This window comes from Agelaius phoeniceus, chromosome 18 (assembly GCF_051311805.1).
Source record: "Agelaius phoeniceus isolate bAgePho1 chromosome 18, bAgePho1.hap1, whole genome shotgun sequence".
Lineage (NCBI taxonomy): Eukaryota > Metazoa > Chordata > Aves > Passeriformes > Icteridae > Agelaius > Agelaius phoeniceus.
The window spans coordinates 1,699,518-1,722,137 of record NC_135282.1 but is presented as its reverse complement, the minus strand read 5'-3'; the positions used below and the strand labels follow the sequence as shown (position 1 = coordinate 1,722,137).

Here is a 22,620-nt window from a genome sequence, read left to right as displayed (position 1 = left end):
CTTGCCTCCCTTTGATGGCAGGGACTGGAGGATTTGCCCCCAGACAAATCCCCTGCTGCTGTAAGCACTCTGCTTTGTGTTATCAATCAGCAGGAGATCATAGCAGGCAGTACCAAATGGTCCCTTTGGGACACAAATCCAGTGCTTGGCAAGAAGAAAGGAGGTGGGTTTTGAAGTCTGACAGCTGTTTTGAAGCTGTGCTGGCTTTAGACTGGGTAAATACTTGCAGAGGTGGATTAGCTAAAACAGGACAGGTGTTTTGTTCAGTGATGGGTGATAAACAGTAGAGATGAAAAATAGCTGTAGACCAGAAAATGGGAGTTTTCTCTTGCAAAGTTCTTTCTTTTCCCATGTTACCTGTTAGCTTGCCCTGAATCATGGCTCTGCTCTCCAGCTGAATCATGTGCAGAGCTCCCTTAGAGTTTAAGTCCAGACTACTCATCCTTGCTGGGTGGATGGATGAGTAAGATCTATTGTTTGTGATGATTCTGTTTCCACTGAGCAGCTCTGTAGTTGTGGTGCAGAATGATTTTTTGTTTCTTTTGTGCTGCTAGCACCTCTGGCTGAAAAGCAAATTGTTGAGTTAGGGACCTCAGTGTTTGAATAGGGCCTACACAAAGTCCATGCAAATCAATTCTTAGATGTCTTTTACATACTTGATTGGCTTTGTCTGTTTGTTCTAGGCTTAATCTTGTTTCCACTGGAATTAATAGGACGATTTGCATTAATTTAATTTTAAAAAAGCAGAATTAGCCTACTGTCTTTGTTTTATTTTCCAGCTTTAGTTTAAACCAAATGTGTTTCTGGTAGTGAAAACAGCAAGAAGAGATGACATTTTGGTGAAGACATTTCAATTATTGCTTATTTATAGTGTGCTCCAATGCTGGTTTGTTACTGTACTGATTTTAGATGCCAACAGGCAGCTTACTTTAAGTTCACAACCCAGTTTATCTAATTCTGCAGTAAGTTTCTGGTCTGTTATTTTGCTACACAGTGAAATGACATCCATAAGTAAAGAAAATGAAGCCAGGGCATGGGAGATGATTTTAAAAATGGTGGCTCAGAGGAGTAGGATTTCTTTTTGATCCTGGAAGAAAAGCTGTGTGGTTTTGACCAGTTGGGTGTGCTGCAGGACAACGTTAGTAATTGTTCTTCTTTAGTCCTAAAATCATTGGTGGCTCTTGCCTCATTCCTACCAGGCCCCTTTGCAGTTATTCCCTGCTCCCAGCTATCCAAGGAGAGAATTTGGAGCTCAAATCCTCTTCAGTTCCCATCTGTCCATCTCAAGGACTTGCAAGGCCTGTGTTTCAAGCTCTGCAGGGCTGCAGATCCCTCAGGGGCTGTTTGCTGCCCTGGCCCTGCTCCTCCTGCCCTGCTGGGGCTCTGCACAGCTGGGCTCACTCTCCAGATGTTCAGCACTGCTCCAGCCTGGCCTGGCCCCCAGGAGGAGCAGCAGACCAGGGGGTTTTATCAGCTGCCAGATCTGCTGTGAGGTGATAAATGCTCAGGGTTGTAAAAGTCCTATAAATAAATGAATCCTATAAATTAACTCAGGAGAGGGTTTTGGGCTGTGGGTTTAGAGCAGCTCTGCCTTCTCCCAAGTCCTTTTGTTTCCAGCCTGAGAGGTACCAGGTTTTGCAGGGAAATTGTTCATAGCCTATACCTAAAACCATTCTCAGAAATCCCCTTTTGGTTCCAAGCTGTGAAGTAGCAAAAACTAAATGAAGGAAAAAGAAAACCAGTGTTTATCTGAATTGAATGTAACTTTTAATTTTGATATTTTGTGTGGCTCTTTCAGAATCTCCTGCAGGAACAATGGGCTTTCCTTTATAAATGCAGTAATTATGTAAACACCTGCAATTCTTTTGGCAACCTTACCGATTCAGTTTGACACAGTGTTGCTAAATCCCCATTTTCGGGTGGTTTTCAGCTGTAGGAGATGGCAGCTGTAGCTAGATGGCAGCGTTGTGACAGCTGAGGGTGTTCAAACAGCAGTAGGTGAATTCAAACCTGCTTCCTTTGAGCAGCGAAGTGAAAATAAGATTTACTCCTTTATTTTTATTTAATGTTTTCTGCTTTTTCTCCCGAAGCATGTGCCAGTTTTATGACTCTCCTTTTTCATTTTGAATGTTTATCTGTAATCTGTTTTCTTTCGGTGTAAATCTTGTTTCATGCTTATGAGGCTCTTAATAGTTTCACTATGACTCCTTGCATAAATGCAAAAACCATTTTTTATTTTAACATTGGCTACATTAATTTGTCACTGCAGTGAAGTGACTTAATGAAGTAGTCTGTAAATTTATTTACCCTAGCAAGTTGTGCTTTAATGATGATCAGGGAAGTGGTTTAGCAGCATTTCCAACAAAAGGAAATAATACATTTCAGGAGATTATTAATATTGATGCTCTGAGCAGTGAGACATTTCACATTTCTAGTCACTCCAGTGTTTACAAGAGATCTGTGCTGTCAGGTCTTTTGTCTCCTAGATGTTAATAGATAAGATAATTTGGCCACATGGTGCTAATGTTCAGCAGCTGCTGCAGTTTATGGCAGCTCTCAGTCCTTCACTCCTCCCATTGCCCAAATTCACTGAAAATGAAACTGTCCAAGGGCTTCTCTTGCAAAGCCTGGCTGCTGAAAGCCTGCTGTTAAAATGAGGGTCTGCATGGAGCACTCTGCAACTGATGGCTGTGTGCACTGGGAAGGGAAGGGAGTTATTTATTCCATGGATTAAAAGTGATGTGCAGTGGGAATTGCTGAGGTCTAATGAGAGAGGCTGAAAAGTTATGTGAGAAAATGGAGAATGCAATTGCTGCTGCTGTTAGATAGGCCCTGGGATTTGCTTCAGTTGCAGTTGAAGGGGGAATACTTGCTTTAATCCTGGAGTACATCCTGCAAGCTATTGACTGTTAGTGTTAAGTCTTAATGTGCTGTCAGAGTTTTGCTTTTTCATTGATGTGATCTTGTATTTTCCTTTCTTTTTGCAGGGTACCCTCATCCAGCACCTGAAGGAGCACATTCTTCATGGCAACATGAGCAGCAGTGATGTGATTATGTACTACACAACGGCAAGTGGGGCTTAAGGCATTTTTAGAAACACTGTAACATATTTTTCCTATAAAGATGGGACAACTTGTCATACAAATCCACAAGTACACTTCTTCGTGTGTTAAATTTTTTTTTACTGCAAGAGATTGTCTCATCTGAGTTTATAAAAAAAATAAAGCAGGTGAAATAATAAAATGCAGCAGGGACCTTTCTGATGAAAGGTCAAACCTATGTTAAATGTTTCTGACCTAACTGCTGAGGAAAATGGATTGATTTTTAGTCTCTTAGGTTTATTGATCAAGCTGCCTCATCAATATCACCTGCAAATCAGATTCCACCTTCCTGCAGGGCTAGGTCATACTCAAGATGAGAATTTATCTCTCTGTATTGTTTGTGAGGAAAGAAGCTGCCCAGCTCCACGTTTGATAAAGGAAAGGGGGTAAACCTCACCTGTGTGGAGTTCAGTTCTATGGTGGGAGGTGTTTTTTCTAATGCTGTGATCAAGAAAAATGATTGCTAAGCCTTGTGTGAGTGGAGCAGTTTGAGAAGGCTGATGTCTTTCCTCATGAGTTCCCCTGTGAACTTTAACATGACTAGTCAGCTTGCAGTGTCTCCATGGAGGGATCATGGTAGCTGCCTTGTCTCTGCCTTGTCCTGGCTCTGCTGTAAAGCTGTGTGTGCAGGGAGCCAGGGAATCCCCAGCTCATTAGGTGTTGGGAGGGATCACTTGGATCAACATCCATCAGAACATGCAGCTGGGGCAGCCTGGGACAGGTGAGAGGATGAGCAGAGCTTCAGCCTGGTGCTGCTAGGATCTGACAGAATCACTGCTGTGGGTTCAACAGCAGGAGGAATCCAGGCAGGGAGAGTGGAGGGGAAGGGTGGCACCTCTTGTGTGAGGGCAGGGATCATGCTTGGGTCCAGCTTCTGCCAACATCTGCATCCTTGTGGAGCTGGCTGCAGCTCCTGTGCCACTGACAGCCCTGCTGGGGCTGCAGGCAGGGACCAACTCATGGAGGTTTCTTTTCTCCTCCAGACTGGCTGGATGATGTGGAATTGGCTGGTGTCTGCACTTGCTACAGGAGCCTCAGTGGTCCTGTATGATGGATCTCCTCTAATTCCTTCCCCAAATGTGCTCTGGGACCTGACTGACAGACTAGGGTACGTATCCAGGCTTAAATACAGGCTGGTGGCACTGTCACCCTGTCACCCTGCCCCAAGCAGCCTCCCTGAAGGTGCTGCTCCCTTGGGCAGGAGCTGATGCACAGCATGACACAGTTTATCTTTTGGCTCAGCCCTGTGTGGAGCTGCTTTTAAAAATTTGTACTAAAACATTTTCTGGGAGAGGAGGAGAGACAAAGAGCTGATTGTTTCAAATTGGAGTCAGGTATTAGAATTCCAGGCAAACAAAGACTTTTGGTTCAATAGTTTTCAAGTGCAGCCTTTTCAAAAGGCAGTAATTGGGAGCAATCTGAAGAGTAATTTCTCAGCACACTCAGAACTTAGTAAATAAGAACTCTTTTTTCAAGCAGCTCAACTGAAGATTTTAATATAGAACTTTGACTTAAAGACATAAATTGACTGGAAAGGCTCAGCAGGGCTGCTTATATTTTCATATTTTGCTTTTTAACCTATAATGCCTAATTCATACTGATAAGCTGTTCAGTAATTGTTTTATGCCATTTTTTGTGCCTGAAAATGCTCACAGCACCCTTTCTTGAAGCTTAGAGAAATGGCAGGTAGCAGATAAACACCTCTAAAACCCTGTGATTGCATTTAGCTTTGTACCCGTTGTTAAACTTGGATTTTAAAAAAATTTTATTTTGTAACTTTGCTATTTTGCCAGCTGCATGTAAGGAGTAAATTTGAATTTTATTACCAGTAAAACGAGTGTCATTTTTAATTGATAATTAAAATTGTTTGTGGTGGAAAGTGGATGACAAAAGATTCACTTTCTGACTCTGCATCATTAATAATTCAAACTTCACTGTCTTTTGTGACATGTTATATTTAAAGACTGACATTTTGTCTCTGGCCATTATAACTGAAGCTTAATGCCGAGTCCAAATGCTTCCAGTAAAAAGCACAAAAGAAACCCCCAAACTTCATGCTTCACCCCCAAAGAAACCCTGGTGGAACAACAGGCAAAAAGATGAGAACTGAGAAAGAGCCCAGCTTATTTTTAAGCATTGTCTCCACATGCCAAGAGCAAGTGAAGATAAATGTGTCTGCATGTCTCGCTTTTGTAATCTGGCGCTAAGAGCGGTGGCCATCTGGGTGCTACTTCATCATGCAGTCTGTTCCCAGCTCACTCATATGTTAAATATGTTAAAAAAAAAGGCTCCAACATGTGAAGATTACCTTCTTCTCTGAAGAGGCACCACACTTTCCCTCAGGGAGCATATTCTGAGGGGATCATCGGGAGAGCTCATCCTGCTGGCAGGAATGACTCAAGTGGACAGCCATTAGTGAGCTGGGAATTTGGGGATGGTGACTAAATGCAGTCATGTAGCATTTGGGAGGAAATAAAGGGAGATTTGGCTCTACATGTGCTGTAGAGGAAGTGTCAAAGAGCTTAAAATAGAGAAGCATTTTGTATTCTAATGTAAAATAAGCACTGGTTTGAGGCATGGAAGGAAAGTGAGATGTTACACAAGAGTAAAAATAGTTCATAGGATTGGCACAGAGGGGAGCTGAGGAGCACTGGGCTGGGGCTCTCATGCTGGAAGGTTCCCTGCCCATGGCAGGGGCTGGAACTAGATGATCTCTAAGGTTCCTTCCAGTCAAAGCATTCTGTGTGCCCTTCCCATGTGCCAGGTAAATTGCTCTGTGCCCTGATGTGTTTGTGCAAGGAGCCTGTTCCTACCTGAGGGGAGTCTTCCACCAGCATTGGCAAGGGGAGACATCCCCTTTTGACAGTGTTGAAATATCCCCTTCTCCTTGCCTGGGACAGTGTCCTGCCTTTGGAGGAAAACACAGCCTAGCAGGATCTTATTCCAGCTCTGCTGGTGTTGATCTTGCCCATGCTCTGTGCTGTGTCCCTCATCCTCATCTAGCTCTGCGTTTTCTTGAGTGAGTTTATGGCTGTAATGTAAAAGGCAGCAGAAACCAGGTTTTAATTCTACTGAGGAACTCTAAATACCCTTTGCAAGGGCAGGAGGGAATTGTTCAGTTGGGCCAAGTTTCCTGTTCATTTAGGCATGGGCAGCTCAGGCTTTCACCCCTGGAAACTGAACAGGAATCATCAGAAAATCACTGATTGCTATTCCAGAGTAATTTTTTGTCAAACTGTGCCCTGAAATGGCAAAGTTTCACTGTACCAAGGCACTCTTGGAAAATTATGGCCCATTAATAAAGTAAACATGATAACATTTTGTGATGTCTTTGGAGTGTTCTGCAATTACAAATTCCTGTAAATGTAAGTGAATGTCTCTGGGAGATGGGAAAGCTTTGCTTAATATTTAAAGGTAGAGTTAAAAGTTTCAAAGCTGCAGAGATGACATTTGATCTGACTGATTTTGATGGTTCAAAAAGATGTGCCTTGCACTTGGAAAGCTCTGAGAGGCTGCATTGTTTGTCTAATCCACGTACAGAGTGTGTAACAGCCTCTGCTCACTGCAGTGGGAATTGCAGGTCTTTAGAATCTTAGCATATTTAAATATGCAAAACATGTAAACTTCTTTTCCCTCTAGGATCACCATCCTTGGAACGGGTGCAAAGTGGCTGGCTGTGCTAGAAGAGAAAAATTTAAAACCATGTAAGCCTCAAAAAGCTGGTGAATCCCTTCTGTCCTCCCTCCTACCTTTCCTCTCCTGGTTCTGGCTCCCTGGCTTGTCACAGCCCTTTATGTAATTACTCTGGATTGTAGTGACAAACAGTTCCAAACACTTGGAGAAATTCTGCCTTAACCTGTGCTGCTTTTCTCCTTTTTAAGGTGAAACACACAATCTCCAAACACTCCACACTATCCTGTCTACAGGATCACCTCTCAAATCTCAAAGCTATGAGTATGTCTACAAACACATAAAAAGCAGTGTCCTCCTGGGATCCATTTCAGGTGAGGCTTTTATGCTGCAGCATCTCAGGAATGCTCTGAGTGCCTGTGCAGCTCCCTCCTGCTTGCTTGGGAGGCTTTGGATCATTTGGGATTGGTTATAGTTAAAGTGGAATGAGCTGTCTCTTTAGTGCTGAGGTTTTCTGCATAATTCACTGTGCCATAATGAAACTCAGGCACTCCAAAGTGGTTTTGGTGGATGTTTTGGATTTTAAGTATGATCATTTATTTTGACTGGCTGTCCTTAGGGGTGGCAGGGTGAGATCAAGCAAAGAGTCTATTAACCTACAGAACATACTGTTCTGCATATAGCTGACTTTAGCAGAAAATACCTCTTGGAGAGTTCCCATTTCAGTTCTTTTGTGCCAAGTAATTGGCACTGCAGATGGATTTTTTTTTTGTGGATTATATAATTAGAGAAATATCAAGCCCCCATGCTATGCAGTTTGTTGTGAGCAGTGCTGGCTGAGGCAACTTCTGTTCACATAAGGTCCACCACAGCACTCCTCATTTTGCTTTGTAACAAGGACTGACTTTTTCAAAGAGCTTTTTAACTCAGTTTGATTTTTAAAATGTGACTATTCTGCTACTGAAGTTATCTCAGGCTCTGGGCTCAGTAAGAATAGTGCTGAATCTAGAACTTGCTACTACAGACATTAATAGACTCAAATGCAGAAGCCTATTTTTGAGAAGAGATAGCATGATTGATTTGTGTCTTAATTTTCTTCCATAAAGTCCTGGGAAGACTATAAATATTCCAGTTAAGTAAGCACTTTGACAGTATCTATTTTCTTAAGATAACTGTTCATCCTCAAGGCCTGGCTCCCCCCTTCCCATGATAAAGGTATAAAAGCTAAGTAAATGTAGCTTGACTGGTTATTTAAACTAATGAAAACAAACAAGAAAACATTTCCAAGTAATTCTGTAAATATCTGAAGTCTGTAAAGCAGGCCCTGTTTGTTTTCTCTCTCCTATAAATGGAAATTTCCTTAAATGAGATTAAAGAGACTGTTGGAAGGAGAAAAGTTATGCCTTAAGGGATAGCTCTGCATGAAAGGCATACACATATAACAAGATATATAAAGTAAGGAAGAAAACCTTTTAATAAAAGCTACAACATGCTAGATAATGCTGTTTGTTCTGTGCTGCTTAGTGTGGATCAGAAGCCTTTGGCAAAGGTTGGCAGTTGGCTGTTCCTGTTCCTATGTAGTTATCAGGTTGGCTTTTCCCAAAAAAATATTGTATATTCTAAATGGGTTTCTTTTATTGTAGGTGGAACAGATATAATTTCATGTTTCATGGGTCACAATGTTACAGTTCCTGTTTACAAAGGAGAAATTCAGGCCAGAAATCTTGGCATGGCTGTGGAAGCGTGGAATGATGAAGGTAACTATGATCCAGAATACTGTGCACACTTAGAAAATACAGTAGCAAGGTGATCTTAATTTTAACAAGTAGTAAGTGTAGGTGCTCTTTGCTTTGTTACTCTGCCATTTACAGAAAGGAAATGTGGAAAACACCTCTTTTGGTTTTTTTTTTGTCAACAGGAAAACCAGTTTGGGGTGAAAGTGGAGAGCTGGTTTGCACCAAACCTATTCCCTGCCAGCCCACACACTTCTGGAACGATGAGAATGGCAGCAAATACAGAAAAGCTTATTTTTCCAAGTTCCCAGGTATGTCCTGAAGGCCTTTGGAGGGTGCAGGCTGTAAGGGAAGGCACAGGTTCATTTGCTGCTGCCCAGTGCCAGCCACAGGTGGTGCAGCTTTGAGTCCCAATTTCCAGGGTGAGCTATTACATTTCAGAACACCTCACTATTTTTTTTTTTTTTTTTGTGCTTTGTTGTGACTAGAGATCCAAATAAAAACTGTAAGGGTCTCTGCAAAGCTCCAGTCTGTCCAAATCTCCCAGGCACAGAGTGCTTGGCACAGGTGTGGGCTGGAAGTGCAGGGAGCAATCAGTGAGTGCTGCTGCACCTCTGCCAGGCTGCTCCTGCCTGCCTGGAGGAGCCAATCCCAAGGGAATGCATGAGGATTAAATAGATATTAAATACATGCTGCCTCAGACATGCAGCCTTGGCCTTCTACAGGACAAAGTGGACCAGGGGCTTTTCTTAGTAATTGTGGAGGACTCTGCTCATCCAGGGCCCTTCCTGCTGTGGCACAGCAATGCCAACACCCCTGGTGCCTCTGGGGCAGGGATTTTTGAAGAGCAGGATCTCCAGCTGCTGTTTTTTGGATGTGGAAACTTTTTTTTTTTTGTAATAAATAGCAACAGTTCAGAGAGTTCAGAGTGGGTTCACAAGAAAAGCCAGGATGTGCAGCAGGAGATAATCACACAGGAAAACTGAGGAATGTGAAAGTTGCAGTCTGCATGTGAGCCTGACAGCAGTAAACAGAAAAGAAAATAATCAGTGTGGCAGTTTTAAGACTGAAATCACTGAGGTTCTGTCTGGACCCCTTTTCTGTCTTTCCTTGAAAATGGGTTTGAGATGGTAAAATTAAGTTGGAAAATGGTCTTATGTGCAAATAATTGCACGTAAGAGGTTGGTGGTTTTCCTCAGAAAAACTTGAATAGAATTGGGTTTTACTTCTGGTCTTGGCAGGCTGCTGTGGCAGTATCAAGCTTAAATAATACTGAAAAGTCAAACCTGAATTTGCATTAAGACAAATAAAGAACAGTAAGCACAAAAGCTCCCTAGGGAATTGTTGATACCTATTACACAAGCCCAGAAAGCTTCTTGTACAGAATTGTGCATAATAAAAAATGGATCAAGAAAGACAATGAAAGGAGGTGGCAATGTTGTTACTTCTGTGGAAAATGCTTCCAGTAATTCAGAATGAGGTGTCCAGAGCAGCTGGTTGTGTAAGGAATGCTGTGTAGTCCTGCAAAAAAGCCATCAGATGATAACCTGGGGCCTGATCCTGATTTCTGAGCTGCTCCTGGGTGTGCTGCTTCTTACAGTAACTCTGGTGTGGATTGTTGGTGTAGCTCAGTACTGTGACCCTGGCTGGGGCAGAATATCAGCTCTATTTCTGTGTACTTCACTCGATATCAGCTGCATTTCTGTGCACTTCCCTCGGTATCAGCTGCATTTCTGTGCACTTCCCTCGATATCAGCTGCATTTCTGTGCACTTCCCTCGGTATCAGCTGCATTTCCTGCATTTCTGTGCATTTCCCTCGGTATCAGCTGCATTTCTGTGCACTTCCCTCGGTATCAGCTGCATTTCTGTGCACTTCACTCGATATCAGCTGCATTTCTGTGCACTTCACTCTGTATCAGCTGCATTTCTGTGCATTTCCCTCGATATCAGCTGCATTTCTGTGCACTTCACTCTGTATCAGCTGCATTTCTGTGCACTTCACTCGGTATCAGCTGCATTTCTGTGCACTTCACTCGGTATCAGCTGCATTTCTGTGTCTTTCACTCGGTATCAGCTGCATTTCTGTGCACTTCACTCTGTATCAGCTGCATTTCTGTGCACTTCCCTCGGTATCAGCTGCATTTCTGTGCACTTCACTCGGTATCAGCTGCATTTCTGTGCACTTCACTCAGTATCAGCTGCATTTCTGTGCATTTCACTCACTATCAGCTGCATTTCTGTGCACTTCACTCAGTTAATGCCAGCTGAGTTACACAATGTGACTGGATGAGGAAATCCTGCTTAACCTTTGCTATTCCCCACCAGGTGTCTGGGCCCACGGTGATTACTGCAAAATTAACCCCAAGACTGGAGGAATTGTCATGCTGGGTCGCAGGTACAGGGTTCTGGTGGGAGTGCTGGGAGGAAACAATTGTTACAATTTGCAGTTTTCACCTAGGAGTCAAATGCACATGATTTTACCACTTTTGTTAGCTTTATACTCATTTTATTGAATCTCACATTGTGGGTTTCAACCCTTAAATTAATCAGAGCAGCTGGGTTTGAGGATGGGAGCTCATTTCAAGGTTCACTTTTGTATTTATGATCACAAGACTGTACTGGACTTGGTTTTGTGTTCCATGGTTCACAATGGTCCCAGGAGTTTGGATTGAGAGTGCAGCACATTCAAGGGGGTGAACTGGGGAACTTTTGTGGTCTTGGCTTTGCCACCACCTTGTTTTACAGCAAAACTTCCTTAGAGAAGGTCAGGTATGAAGTTGTGCCTGTGTCAGTGATCACAGACATTCAGGATCACAACTGAGACTTAATTTACTGTTTGCATTTCAACAAAATGTTTGATGTTTGAAACAAAGTTGAGTGAATTAATGTTGCTGTTCTCTGTACAGATTCATTCTAATGAGTAAAATGCCTTTTTGACACAAATTCTCTTCAAATTCCGTTTCTAATGTGGTTTTGCTTTCACTAGAGAGACTTGCTTAATTGCATCAATTTTTCCTCTTGATCAAGCTGCAATCACACTTTAATGTTTCTTTGTTTTCTTTGTGATTTTTTTCAGTGATGGTACATTAAATCCAAATGGAGTAAGATTTGGAAGTTCTGAAATCTATAATATAGGTATGAAATCAACTTTCCACCTCTTCCAACTATGACATTGTTGCCTCAAATCTGAAATACAAGCATTACAAAGCTGTTTAGAAGGATTAAGAAAGAAAAAACTTACTGGTTTTCAAATGAGACAGTACAGAGTACGTTAGTATCAGTAAAATTTGATTTTGTGAACTTGAAACTGGTTGCTTTCCTCAAGTATCTGTAGGGTGGGGGGTGACTCACTGGGATATATACAAAATATACAAAAGCAACATTTTATGAAGCAGGTTTTTTCTTTTTCCCTTAACCTGTCAGGCTTTTCTTCTTCCCCTCAAGGCAAGCTCTTGACAGTGTTTTTATTGCACCTTTCCCAATAATTAGAAATAGTTCTTGAGCTTGTGCTTTGTATTTCAAGGAGTGTGTTGTGATGAGGGGGGAGCTGTCCCTGCAGAGGTGCTGATCTGAGACTCAGGGAGCTGCTGCCTTGTTGTTCTTGTGCCACCAGGACTTTGTCTCCTGTGTGTGCTGCAGTGGGGAAAGCCAGAGCCAACAGCTTTGTGTAAAACCTTATCTGCCCCAAAAGTAACAGTAAACTTTGTTATGGACCTCAATGGGCCTTAAACCTGGATTTTCACATCAGAGCTAAAACTAGGCAGGCAGAGGGTGCCAGTTTCCCTTTGCCCACGCAGGGGAGGTGATGTTTTGGTTTGAGCATCCAGAACTCTCCACAAAGCCCAGCTGTGGCAGTCACATTTTCTGGAAAAATCCCTTGGCCCAGAATTTTCTCCTGGGAAGCTGAGAAGCCTCAGAGAAAAAGGAAAACGGATTCTTACCTCATTTGCTTCTCCTGTGTTGTGCTCACACGTGGAATGTGTTTGGAGATTGTTTGGTTGGTTTCATGTGAATTGTTTTGGCTCAATGGCCAATCGAGGTCAGTTTGGAGATGGTTTGGTTGGTTTCATGTGAATTGTTTTGGCTCAATGGCCAATCGAGGTCAGTTTGGAGATGGTTTGGTTGGTTTCATGTGAATTGTTTTGACTCAATGGCCAATCAAGGTCAAGCTGTGTCAGGACTCTGGCGAGAGTAATGAGTTTCCATTATGATCTTTTTAGCCTTCTGTAAGTATCTTTTCTATATTCTTTAGTTTAGTATTCTTTAATATCATACAGTATCATAAAATAATAAATTAGCCTTCTGAGAACATGGGGTCAGATTCAGCATTCCTCCCTTCACCGGGACACGCATCATCAGATTCATCATTGCTCCCTTCGCAATAACTCAACAACACCCCACAAACACAACATCCAGCTCTAACCAAGGTTCCTTTTGCAGTGGAAGCCTTCGAGGAGGTGTCTGACAGCCTGTGTGTCCCCCAGTACAACAAGGACGGCGAGGAGAGGGTGATCCTGTTCCTGAAGATGGCCTCCAGCCACGCCTTCAGCCGCAGCCTGGTGCGGCGCATCCAGGACGCCATCCGCGCCGCGCTCTCCGCCCGCCACGTCCCCAGCCTCATCCTGGAAACCAAAGGCATCCCGGTATGTCAGGGAAAAGGCTGCCTGCTGTTTTCTTTGTCACCTTGAATAGTAATTAAGGAGCAGTTGTCACTGCTCTTCAAACCCACATACGTGGAAATTTTAGCATCTCAAAAGTGTATTCGGGCTTTATAAATAGTTTGTCTATGTTGCCTAGCAACATCTTTTCATCTCCTCTTCAGCTAAGTGTGGTTTTTGTTTTTTAAATGGGTTGCTTTTTCTCAATAGTGTGTTCTTAAACCTCTTGAGGAAAAAATGCTAAAAAGGTCATTTAACTTCAGCTTTTCTGGCTATCCATAAGCATATTTTGTTTTTGTTTTCCTGTTAGGAGTGACTTTCTTAGGAGAGCTGAGAGCACTTGGTAAATTCAGAAGATCATCTTGTAAACCATTTCACTTTTACATCTGTTTAGCCACTTAAATGGAGCTCTATCACTGTCTTAACTGTAACAGTAATTAAAATGAAATTGTTGTGCTTGTTCAGGAGGAGAAATTGGTGCAGCTGAAGGTTCTTCATGCTCAGTCTGTTGAAGCTGTTTTGCTGGAGCTCTTTGTGTGAACTCCTCAGTTGGAATATCTGTTTTGCAGCCCTCTCTGATGTTACAGGGTCTCTGAGCAGCAGAATGGGGATGCAGAGTGTGGTTTTCCCCACTCCATTTGCACATAGACTTGAGTGTGTCCAGACAGGAGAGTTGAGACTTCAGAAGCATCATTTGAACCTGGTTCCCCTTTCCTGCAGGGTGACTTTCAATGTTGGAAGTGCTGTAGGGCTCAGCAACACTGTGTGGCCCACAGAGGGATCTGGTCCTGATCTCTTGAGTTAATTTTGTTTCAGGATGCTGTTGGCAGATTTTCAGTCCTTGGCTCAAAATGTCTTTGCACGAGTCTAAAATTCCCTGAAGTTCCCATTTTCTGGGCTGCAGCTCAGCTTCTGTGTGGAGTGTTGAACTTGTGAACTGTGTGGATCACCTGAGTGTACAGCAGGGAGGTGCTGGGGATGGGCAGCCCCTCTGGAGAGCCTGCCTAGATCATTAATTAGCTCACACATTGACTGAGTTGAGTGAATTTTAATTACCTTTCAGGTAAATCTGCCAGTGGTGAAGTGATCAAAGCTGTCTCTCATCTTTCTTTAAAAGTTTTGCTTGGAAAGAAGGGAAACTGCCTATTTTCTGCTACTTTTGGAAAAATGTGCTTGACTCCTCATCTGCAAACACAATCTGATCCTGACCCTGTGTTCTGGTAGAAACAGTGCAGCTGTGCTGAGGTGATTTAGCAGCACAAAACATGCTTTTAGTGGGGTATTTATATTTAAAACATAAGTGTGAATCTGTCTAGTTCTGTCCAGACCAGATAAACATTCTGGTCATCATCCACAGGATTTACTGATTAAAGTGAACTAATTTACTTGGAACAGCCTTATCTGTTTTTAAAGAGGGCAGTTCCCTTGCAGGCCACTGAGCTGTTGTGGTTTCTGGGCATGTGTGAGAATTGGGTTGCTGATTGTTGAGGAGAGAGATGAAGGTGGCTCAGGATGGGGTAGGGTTACCCATGACTTCAGCAGATCTAATAAGGAAATTTGGATTTTTTGTATGGATACAATATTGTAAGGGTGTGCTGAGGATTATTCCACCTGTTCTGAATGATCTCCAGTGATCAGTGGGGGTGCCTGGAGCTCACTCAGGAGGTTCAGTGGCTTTGGAGCCAGGCCCAGCCTGGGTTCCTCCCCCAGCACATGGAGCAGGGGGGGTCCTGTTCCCAGAGCAGGCAGGAACACTGGGGAGGGGTTTCTGTGTCACCTTTCCCAGCTGCCACCCCCAAAACCCCAGTGGCACCAGCCCCAGGAAGGGGCTCAGCAAACCTTGGTGCCTCTCAAAGCAGAGATCCCCCAAGGCAGGCCCAGGCTGCTCCTGCCCACCCTGGAGCACATCCTCCTTGTGGGTCAGGAATCACAGCTCTGATCCTAAGAGAAGAACTTGGGGTTTTTCTGCAGGGTTATTACTTGGAGTCACACAATGTAATAGAATTTGTGTGATTCACCAGTGGAGGTGAAGCCTCTGTTGGTTCCAGTTTATTTTATTTGCTGTGGTTTGTTTTGAAATGTTTAACTGTAAAGGACCATTTAAGCTCAGTTTCACTTCACTCTTTTAGAAAAACTATCCAATTCAGATAAGAAAATCCTGGTTTTCTTCTTCCAGTGCAGTTGGGCTTTGTTTTTTGAGTCCACCCTTAAAAAATTGAAAACTGTTTGAACACTGAATGTGTCAGAACATAAAAACCAAATATTTTTAGTGTTTATACCGTGGTTTTGTTGTTTTATATTGGAGCTTGATCATGTTCTCACAGAATTGCCAGTAGGAGTAATAAACTGACACAAACTCTTTGAATTCTACCTACTCTTCAAGTGATTTTTCAGAAGAAAGTGCTTCAAGTCTAACAAAAGAGAAGGCATTCTGCTATATTTTGATAGAGTTCTGGAGTTGGTGGGGAGTTTCATGAATATTTTCATAAAACCACTACATGAAAAAAAACCTAATTTAATCTTTGCTGGTTTTGTTTTTCAGTATACAGTAAATGGGAAGAAAGTGGAAGTAGCTGTGAAGCAAATAATTGCAGGGAAAGAAGTTGAGCAGCGGGGAGCTTTCTCAAACCCAGAGGCTTTGGACCTCTACCAAAATATTCCTGAGCTTCAAGACTATTAAAGTCACTGTTTTGGGTTTGGTTTTTTTTTTTGTGTCTGTCTTTGTTCTGTATTTGTTTTGTATATACCAATACTGTATGTAAAGAAAAAGCTCTATTTAATACCAGTGGTTCTTTTAAAAGGAAAAACTATTTCATGAAGTGCATTATGAAAGGCTTGGGTAAAGCTTAGCTCCCTTTTATTGGTTAAATATGCCATATATTTTGGAGTTTTTTCCAGCCTGGAAGGAGAAACCTGCCTGTTTTGATTTTTATATGTACGAGTGCATCTTTTCTGCTTAGATTTACATCAGCAGCCCATCAAATGGAAGCACCAATAGTTGCAGATAGAATATTTCTTTCATAAAATATTTGCTTTTTTTTTTTTTACTGGATTTTTAGCAACACTTTTCAATCCCTGTGTTTGTCCCCTGTAAGGGAGTGCACAGTGATTTTAACCCCCTGTCCCTGAACCATGCAAGTGTTCTCAGTGTAGTGTGCATTAAGATGTTTTTATAAAGCCAGATCATAATGCACTGAACCCATTTGACTCAGAATCATTTCTTGAGATACCTGATGGTACCTTGGAGGGGAATTGCTGCTTCATTTTGTGCTGTAGCCTTCTCATTGTTTGAAGCTGTTGGCTGAGAGACTTCTGGGGGCTCAGAAGGTGAAGGGAGCATTTCCTCCCCCTCATTCCTGGGCTATTCCAGGTTATTTCCATGGAATCTGCTGACATTGCTGTGCATTAACAGAATTACATTTGAAGAAGACATTTTGCTTCCTTGCTTGAAGTCCTTCATTGGCTCGAAGCTTGGCTGAGGAGTTCCAGGGTGTTTCTTTATTATAAGCTGATGGGTTTTGTAACTTTTTTTACTAAATGTCATGTTGGAAGTGAGAGACCCCTTTTCTAGGTCTGTAACCCTCCAGTTTATAAAGGGAAAAATACTGTCATTAAAAACCTGAGCTTACTGAAACAGTGGAATGGAAGCACTAAAGTGTTTTGTTTATCATAAAATACAGTTGCAGTAGCTGTACCAACCCTCTGGCATTCAGTGTCTCCTGCACTATTTGAATTTTGTGGGTGAAATATTATTGTACTTAACAATTGTGTTGAATGCATTCAGCGTTGATAAAGAATTAATTAAAAGGAATCAATTCTTTATATATAATAATTATATATTACATCTCTCATCTCTTGCTGTCTTTATTTCCCTTTTGACTGGTTGTCTTGAAATAATTTTTAGCTTAGTTTGTTTCTGATTTTAATGGGTTTAATCTAAGTCCACCTTAGTCCAAAACTTTCTGTGCTGTACCAAGTCAGGCCATGCTGGTGTGATAATAAAAATACCAAGCACCCGTTGGATAGCTCCTTTTTATACTTTTCTAAGCTGCCAATAACCTATGATTTAAAGTACTTTTAAATTCCTTCCCCTTCTGGCTTGCTATATATAAATTTTACATTAACTGTGACTTTGTATTCATTAAAACTTCATTATATTGTTCTTTAATTCATGCAAAATGTCTGAGGTTTACAAAGCCCACAGAACCTTATTAATAAGTAATTTTGGGTTCTTTCATTAATTAAAGATAGTTTAGAAGCACAGATACATTAAGAACATATACAATGCCTAGAGGCTGCTTTTTCTAATCCTTTATAATGCTGGAAACACTGGAGAAAGTTTAATTAATGGATATAATTTGCTCTCTTGTAATTGTCAGATGTTGCAAAGCTTTTCCCAGACATCCCTTACAAACAAAAACATGGATTTTCTTCTGTCTTGCCCTGAAAATTACAGTTTTACCCAGAAGCACTGGATGGATGCCTTGGGGCTGCCAGGATGTAGCTGCTCTACCTTGAGTGCATAACCCTCTTCTTTTTTTATTTTTTTTTTCCTGTTGCCTATTTATAATTTGAGGTTCACAGTGTTTTGCCTGGAAAGCTCCAAGTGCAGATTTCAGTGGGATGTGTGGCATGCAAATAGAGCTGGCTCTGGAAATGGCTTTAAGCTCTGACTTAAATGTTCAACAGCAGAGCAATTAGAGCAGAGGAGCTCCAGGCTGGCTTCAGATTTGAGAGTGGCTCCTGAATTCTGCGATGGAATCAGCCCATTTGCCCTTGGGGGATGTGGTTTTATCACTCCCCTCTCAGAAATGTGCTTTTGTCAGCTCCTGGTAGAGCAGGTACTTCCCCTTCCCACTGCCTTATGATTTCAATTAATTTCCCTGGTTAGTGGTGGTTCTCTAGGAAATAAAATGAGCTGGTACACAGCAGCCCAGGCAGGGCACAGCTGATAAAATTGTTTATTGTTATGTGCAGGAGCAGTGGGTTGTGTGGATTACTTGCACAGTGATTTTAAAAACACAGGTAATTGCCTGATGGAATGCAACTTCCCTGGGGCCATTATTGTCTTTCACTTTAGTGCATACATATTTAAAAGGATTTCATTTATGAGCTGAGCAGTCACTCACACAGGTAAATGGGCATTAAAATTAGGTTTAAAATGCAGGAGGAAGGAGTGCTAGGGTAGAGTTTTGGGCTGGGGGAAACTGGAGTGTGTGGGGAATGCTCTGGGCCACCTTTGAGAGCCTGAGCACAGAGGTTTCAGTAGAAAAAGGCTTTGGGATTCCTACAGGTGCCCTCTGGAGTTCTGCACTGACAATTCCTGCACTGGCATTGTTCAGCCTGTTGGCTGCCAGTCTGCTGCCTGCATCTTGCAAACCTGAGGATAAATTTGAGATTTCTTGGTTCATCCTTCTCCTTTCCAGGGAAGGGCATTTTTAGCTCATTTATAACCAGGTCTTGGAGAGTAACAAGCTGTAGCTTCATTTCCTTTTACATTTTTTGTAGAAAGGGGAAGCTCCATGTCCTGAGCTGTGTTCTCCCAGGAATAAAAGCAGGGTGGGAGTTGCTGTGAGGTGTGGCCACAATCCAGGGTGGGAGCTGAGGGGAGCACACACAATTCCCTTGCTGGGAATCCGGGGCCTCTTTATGTTCCAGTAATGAGATAATCAGCATCAGGCTGAGCATTCTGCTCTGCGTGCTCTGTGCCACCCCCAGGAGAGGGAAGCAGCTCTGGGATGCTCTCAGAGAATCCAGAACAATTCCAGCTGCAGAGCAGGGAGATGTCCCAAAGTGTAAATGCAGGGCTCCAGCTGCCCACACCATTTCTCACCGAGAAATTCTCCCAAACCAGCAGCTGGAGGGGAACTCAAGTGAGGAACCAGCCCTGGTGGGGGTGAGAAAATCCTCAGCACAACTGTGCTGGGCAGCACCTTAGTGAGAGCTTAATTGGGCCTTGTACTTCTTAATTAGAAGAACTTAACGAATTCTAGTCCTGCTACTTTTGTCAAGTGGTTTTGCAAAGTTCAAGAGGCTTATCAGCATTCAGCCTGAGATCCCAGCTGAAAGGATCACGTCCCTTGGAAAAAAACATCATCTCCAGGACTGCTAATTAGTTTACAATAGCATATTAAGGTATACATCACTAATGTGAGGAGGTTCACGTTGCTAATGAGGAATCTACTAAAAAAAATCCCTTTTCCAGTTTTGTTCCCTTTTCTGTAGATTCAAAGGGAGTTAAGTTTTGGCTGCTGCAGGGTAACAGTGCCATTGGTGGGAATATTTGTAAAATCAGGGAATGGTTTGGGTTGGAAGGGACCTTTCAAGATCACCCAGTTCCATCCCCTATTCTGTTTTTGTTTTACAAAGGCACTGGTTGATTCCAGCATTCCCAGTCTATTGATCTGTGTTTTGACAAGGATCAGGAGAGTATTTATCTTCACCTTCTATTAGCCACAAAGATGTTAAAGCTGAATGGAAATAAATTGTGAAGAAAATGGAAGAAAACGTTGAGAGTTAGTTTGGTTTAACTGACTTGGTTTGGAAGGTGAGCTGAGTTTAAAGCAGTGTCACTTCAACCCTCAGCAGAGCTCAGGGAGGCAGCCTGGAGTGTACAAATGTGATACTCAGCTGAGAATTTTAATTTGTCTGGTTCTCATGTATAATAAAATATGCCAGAAACATGACACTTCATGAATTAATGCAGGAGCAGAAAGCATAGGAGAGATTCCTGTTCAGGATTTGTTCTTATGATGCAAATGCCAAGCAAGGCTTTAAATGGCCCTGGCTAGCTGGAGCCATGGAGCCCATTTCATGCTTCACTTCAGGGTTTGTTCCCATTTCCTCAACCTTTTTGTAATTAGAGGGTGTGTGCATGCAAGAGGGGAGGGAAATGAGGCAGGAAATGCCCAAACCAGCACAAGCCCATGGGAATCCCTGGGTGTGTGATGTTTTAGGGATATTGCAGCCCCTGCCCTCCGTCCTCAGCAATTTTTCCCCATGAAAAATTTCCCCTTTTCATGGGGAAAGGCATTTTTAAACCCTGCAAGGGCTGGCCATGGTCTCTGCACCCTCGTTGCCAAAACCCTCCTGCCCCTGCTGAAATGGTGGCTGGCAGGTGAACAAACACCTGCAAAAAACCCCAAAGCAAGGCTGATGGAAAGGTGATGGAACATGGAGAGCCTCAGACAGCCTCAGCCTCCCACTGCTACCAGGATCTGATCACTCCCCTGGTGAAAGCTGTAATTACATTAAGAGGACAGCTGGTTCTAATGGCATAAAAATATTGAGACATGACTGCAGAAACAGAGGTTTTCTCCTAATGCAGCTCAAATTAAAACAGGGGAGGGGAATAGAGATTTTGATAGCTCATAAAAATGATTTTTTTTTCCCTGAGTCAGTGTATTATCCTAATCCTTGTGAAAGTAAAGCAGCTCTGTGAATGGGAAGAAGAACATTCCTCTCCCTGGGATTACAGTGGTTACAGGCAGAGAGTGGGATCAGTGCTGAGCTGTTTCACATCTCCAGGGCTCAATCTCCTCCTCTCCCACCCTTTGCTCCTCCAGGGCCACGTGTGCTTCATCCCTGCCCTGTGCATGTGGCCCTTGGCACCACGGGCTCCTGCTGAAATCCAGAATTTGCTTCCAGAGTGCCAGAAGCACTGGGAACCCCCAGACATCCAGGAGAAAAGGCTGAACACATTTCCTCCCTAGCTGAAGAGTTTCTGCCTTTATTCCCTGATGCAAAACCTCAGTTACCACTCAGTTCTAGAGGAACTAATTACTTTCATGTACAAACAGGAGGAAGAGGAGTTTTTAAGCAATGCAGAGCCTGGTGTGACAATTCTATTAGGTTTTGGTGGGTACCTGCCTGACCTGTAAATTGAAACTCCAGAAAGTCTTATCATGGTATTTAATTTTCTGTGCTTCAACAGCAGGGGGTGAAAGGGGGCTGGAATGGCTTTATTCAGATATGAGACAAAAATAACTATTTTTTAAAAATGGCTCTAATCAGGCAGAGAGCATTTTTCTTTCTGTTCTTCCCCCTTCAGCCTCCCTGGCTCCTGGACCAGGTTTCTGTGCTGATAGGACAGAGCAGCTTGCTGGGGTTTGTGAGCTCCTCTGCCTGCTCCACATGCTTGGTTTTCGCTTTTAGGATTACAAACCCATCCTTAATGGAGCCCTGGAATTGTAAAGGCGGAGCTGGGGGTGTCACAGGATGGCCACTCTGAGCTGCCTCACCAACAGGCTGATTCCTGCCTTTAGGATCCCTGGAAATGCCATCTATGGACATTAAAGGCATTCAGGTAATTAATAATAAAAAAAATGCCCCGTTGACATGGTTTGGGACTAGGTAATGCACCAAGAACCTGGGAAGAAGGGTTTTGGTGGGAGAGAGTGACATAATTTACTGCCCCCCTCCCAAACCTCCCACACATTCATTATGCTTAAATATTCTCACGCTGAGTTTTTTCCAATGGTCTAATTATAAACTTCATTATAATTGTTCATTAGTTTTATTTTGTTCAATTAGCTTAACAAGTTGCCAAATGAAATACAAGGCTGGCAATTAGCTTGATCTAATCGTAATGAGCCACTCAAACTGGGTCACCAAACATCTTCCTTTATAGCGCTTCTCTTTCTTTTTCTTTTCCAATTGGTGAACAATAACATAAATATTCAGAGCATCTCCTGATCCAAGGAGTGGAAATTTCCCACTCATTTATTAGAATAGAAAAAAAAAAAATCAATTGTGTGAAGCTGTGCTGCCTGAGCAGGGGAAGGTTCAGGTGAGCTGAGCTGTCCTGCCCTGCTGAGGGCTCACGGGAGGCTTTGGGCAGCCCAGGAGCCCAGTCTGAGCCACCCTGATGGCAGAGGCTGTTGGCCAAGCTCAGCCCTGCCCAGCCCTGGTTTTGCTGTGACTTTTGGATAACCCTGAGCTGCTTTTTTTATTTTTTTATTTTTTTTTGCCAGATTTCCCTTTTGCCGCTCAGGCCTCGGATCTGCTCCTGTTAAGCAGCTGCTCAGTAGCAGCTCCTGGCTCACACGGTCCAGTGGATTCACAGCCACCTTTTTCAGAAGCTAATTTGGGCAGGAGTGATTATTTGCTATGAATAATTCCTCCTGCACGTCATGTGCATCACATCCAAATCTCAGGGACGAGCAGCACCGGGGCAGCTCCGTAGCAAATTCAGTGGTGGCATTAACAGACCCAGCCCTGATCTGGATTTCTCTGGGATCTTATCCTGCATCTGGACGGAAACACAATAAAATATTAAACCAGCACACAGGCTACAAGCACCTGTAAGTGATTCATAAAACCCCACTGCGAGGGCAAGCTGGTGAAGCCAGTCCCAACCCGAATTTCCCTGCAGCAGGACACCCCCAAACCCATCCCTGCCCCGAGCTTGTTAATACAACAACCCCGTAAAATTCCAGCCAGGCACTTTGTTCCGTGCAGGAAGGGGGGAGGAAGGGCTGGCACATCCCGCAGCTCCT

General features: G+C 43.0%; 1 protein-coding gene across 1 annotated transcript in view; it reads left to right on the top strand.

The window, feature by feature from the left end:
* Positions 1 to 16,974, top strand: part of AACS (acetoacetyl-CoA synthetase) — a 37,122-nt gene extending 20,148 nt beyond the window's left edge. The window contains exons 9-18 of the mRNA XM_054645699.2: positions 2,988 to 3,068; positions 4,085 to 4,209; positions 6,741 to 6,805; positions 6,983 to 7,105; positions 8,375 to 8,488; positions 8,650 to 8,775; positions 10,791 to 10,860; positions 11,542 to 11,600; positions 12,906 to 13,108; positions 15,666 to 16,974. Of these exons, the coding sequence (XP_054501674.1) occupies positions 2,988 to 3,068; positions 4,085 to 4,209; positions 6,741 to 6,805; positions 6,983 to 7,105; positions 8,375 to 8,488; positions 8,650 to 8,775; positions 10,791 to 10,860; positions 11,542 to 11,600; positions 12,906 to 13,108; positions 15,666 to 15,803 (1,104 nt within the window). The 3' untranslated portion in view covers positions 15,804 to 16,974. The remainder of the gene's footprint in view (positions 1 to 2,987; positions 3,069 to 4,084; positions 4,210 to 6,740; positions 6,806 to 6,982; positions 7,106 to 8,374; positions 8,489 to 8,649; positions 8,776 to 10,790; positions 10,861 to 11,541; positions 11,601 to 12,905; positions 13,109 to 15,665) is intronic.
* The last annotated feature ends 5,646 nt before the right edge of the window (positions 16,975 to 22,620 follow it).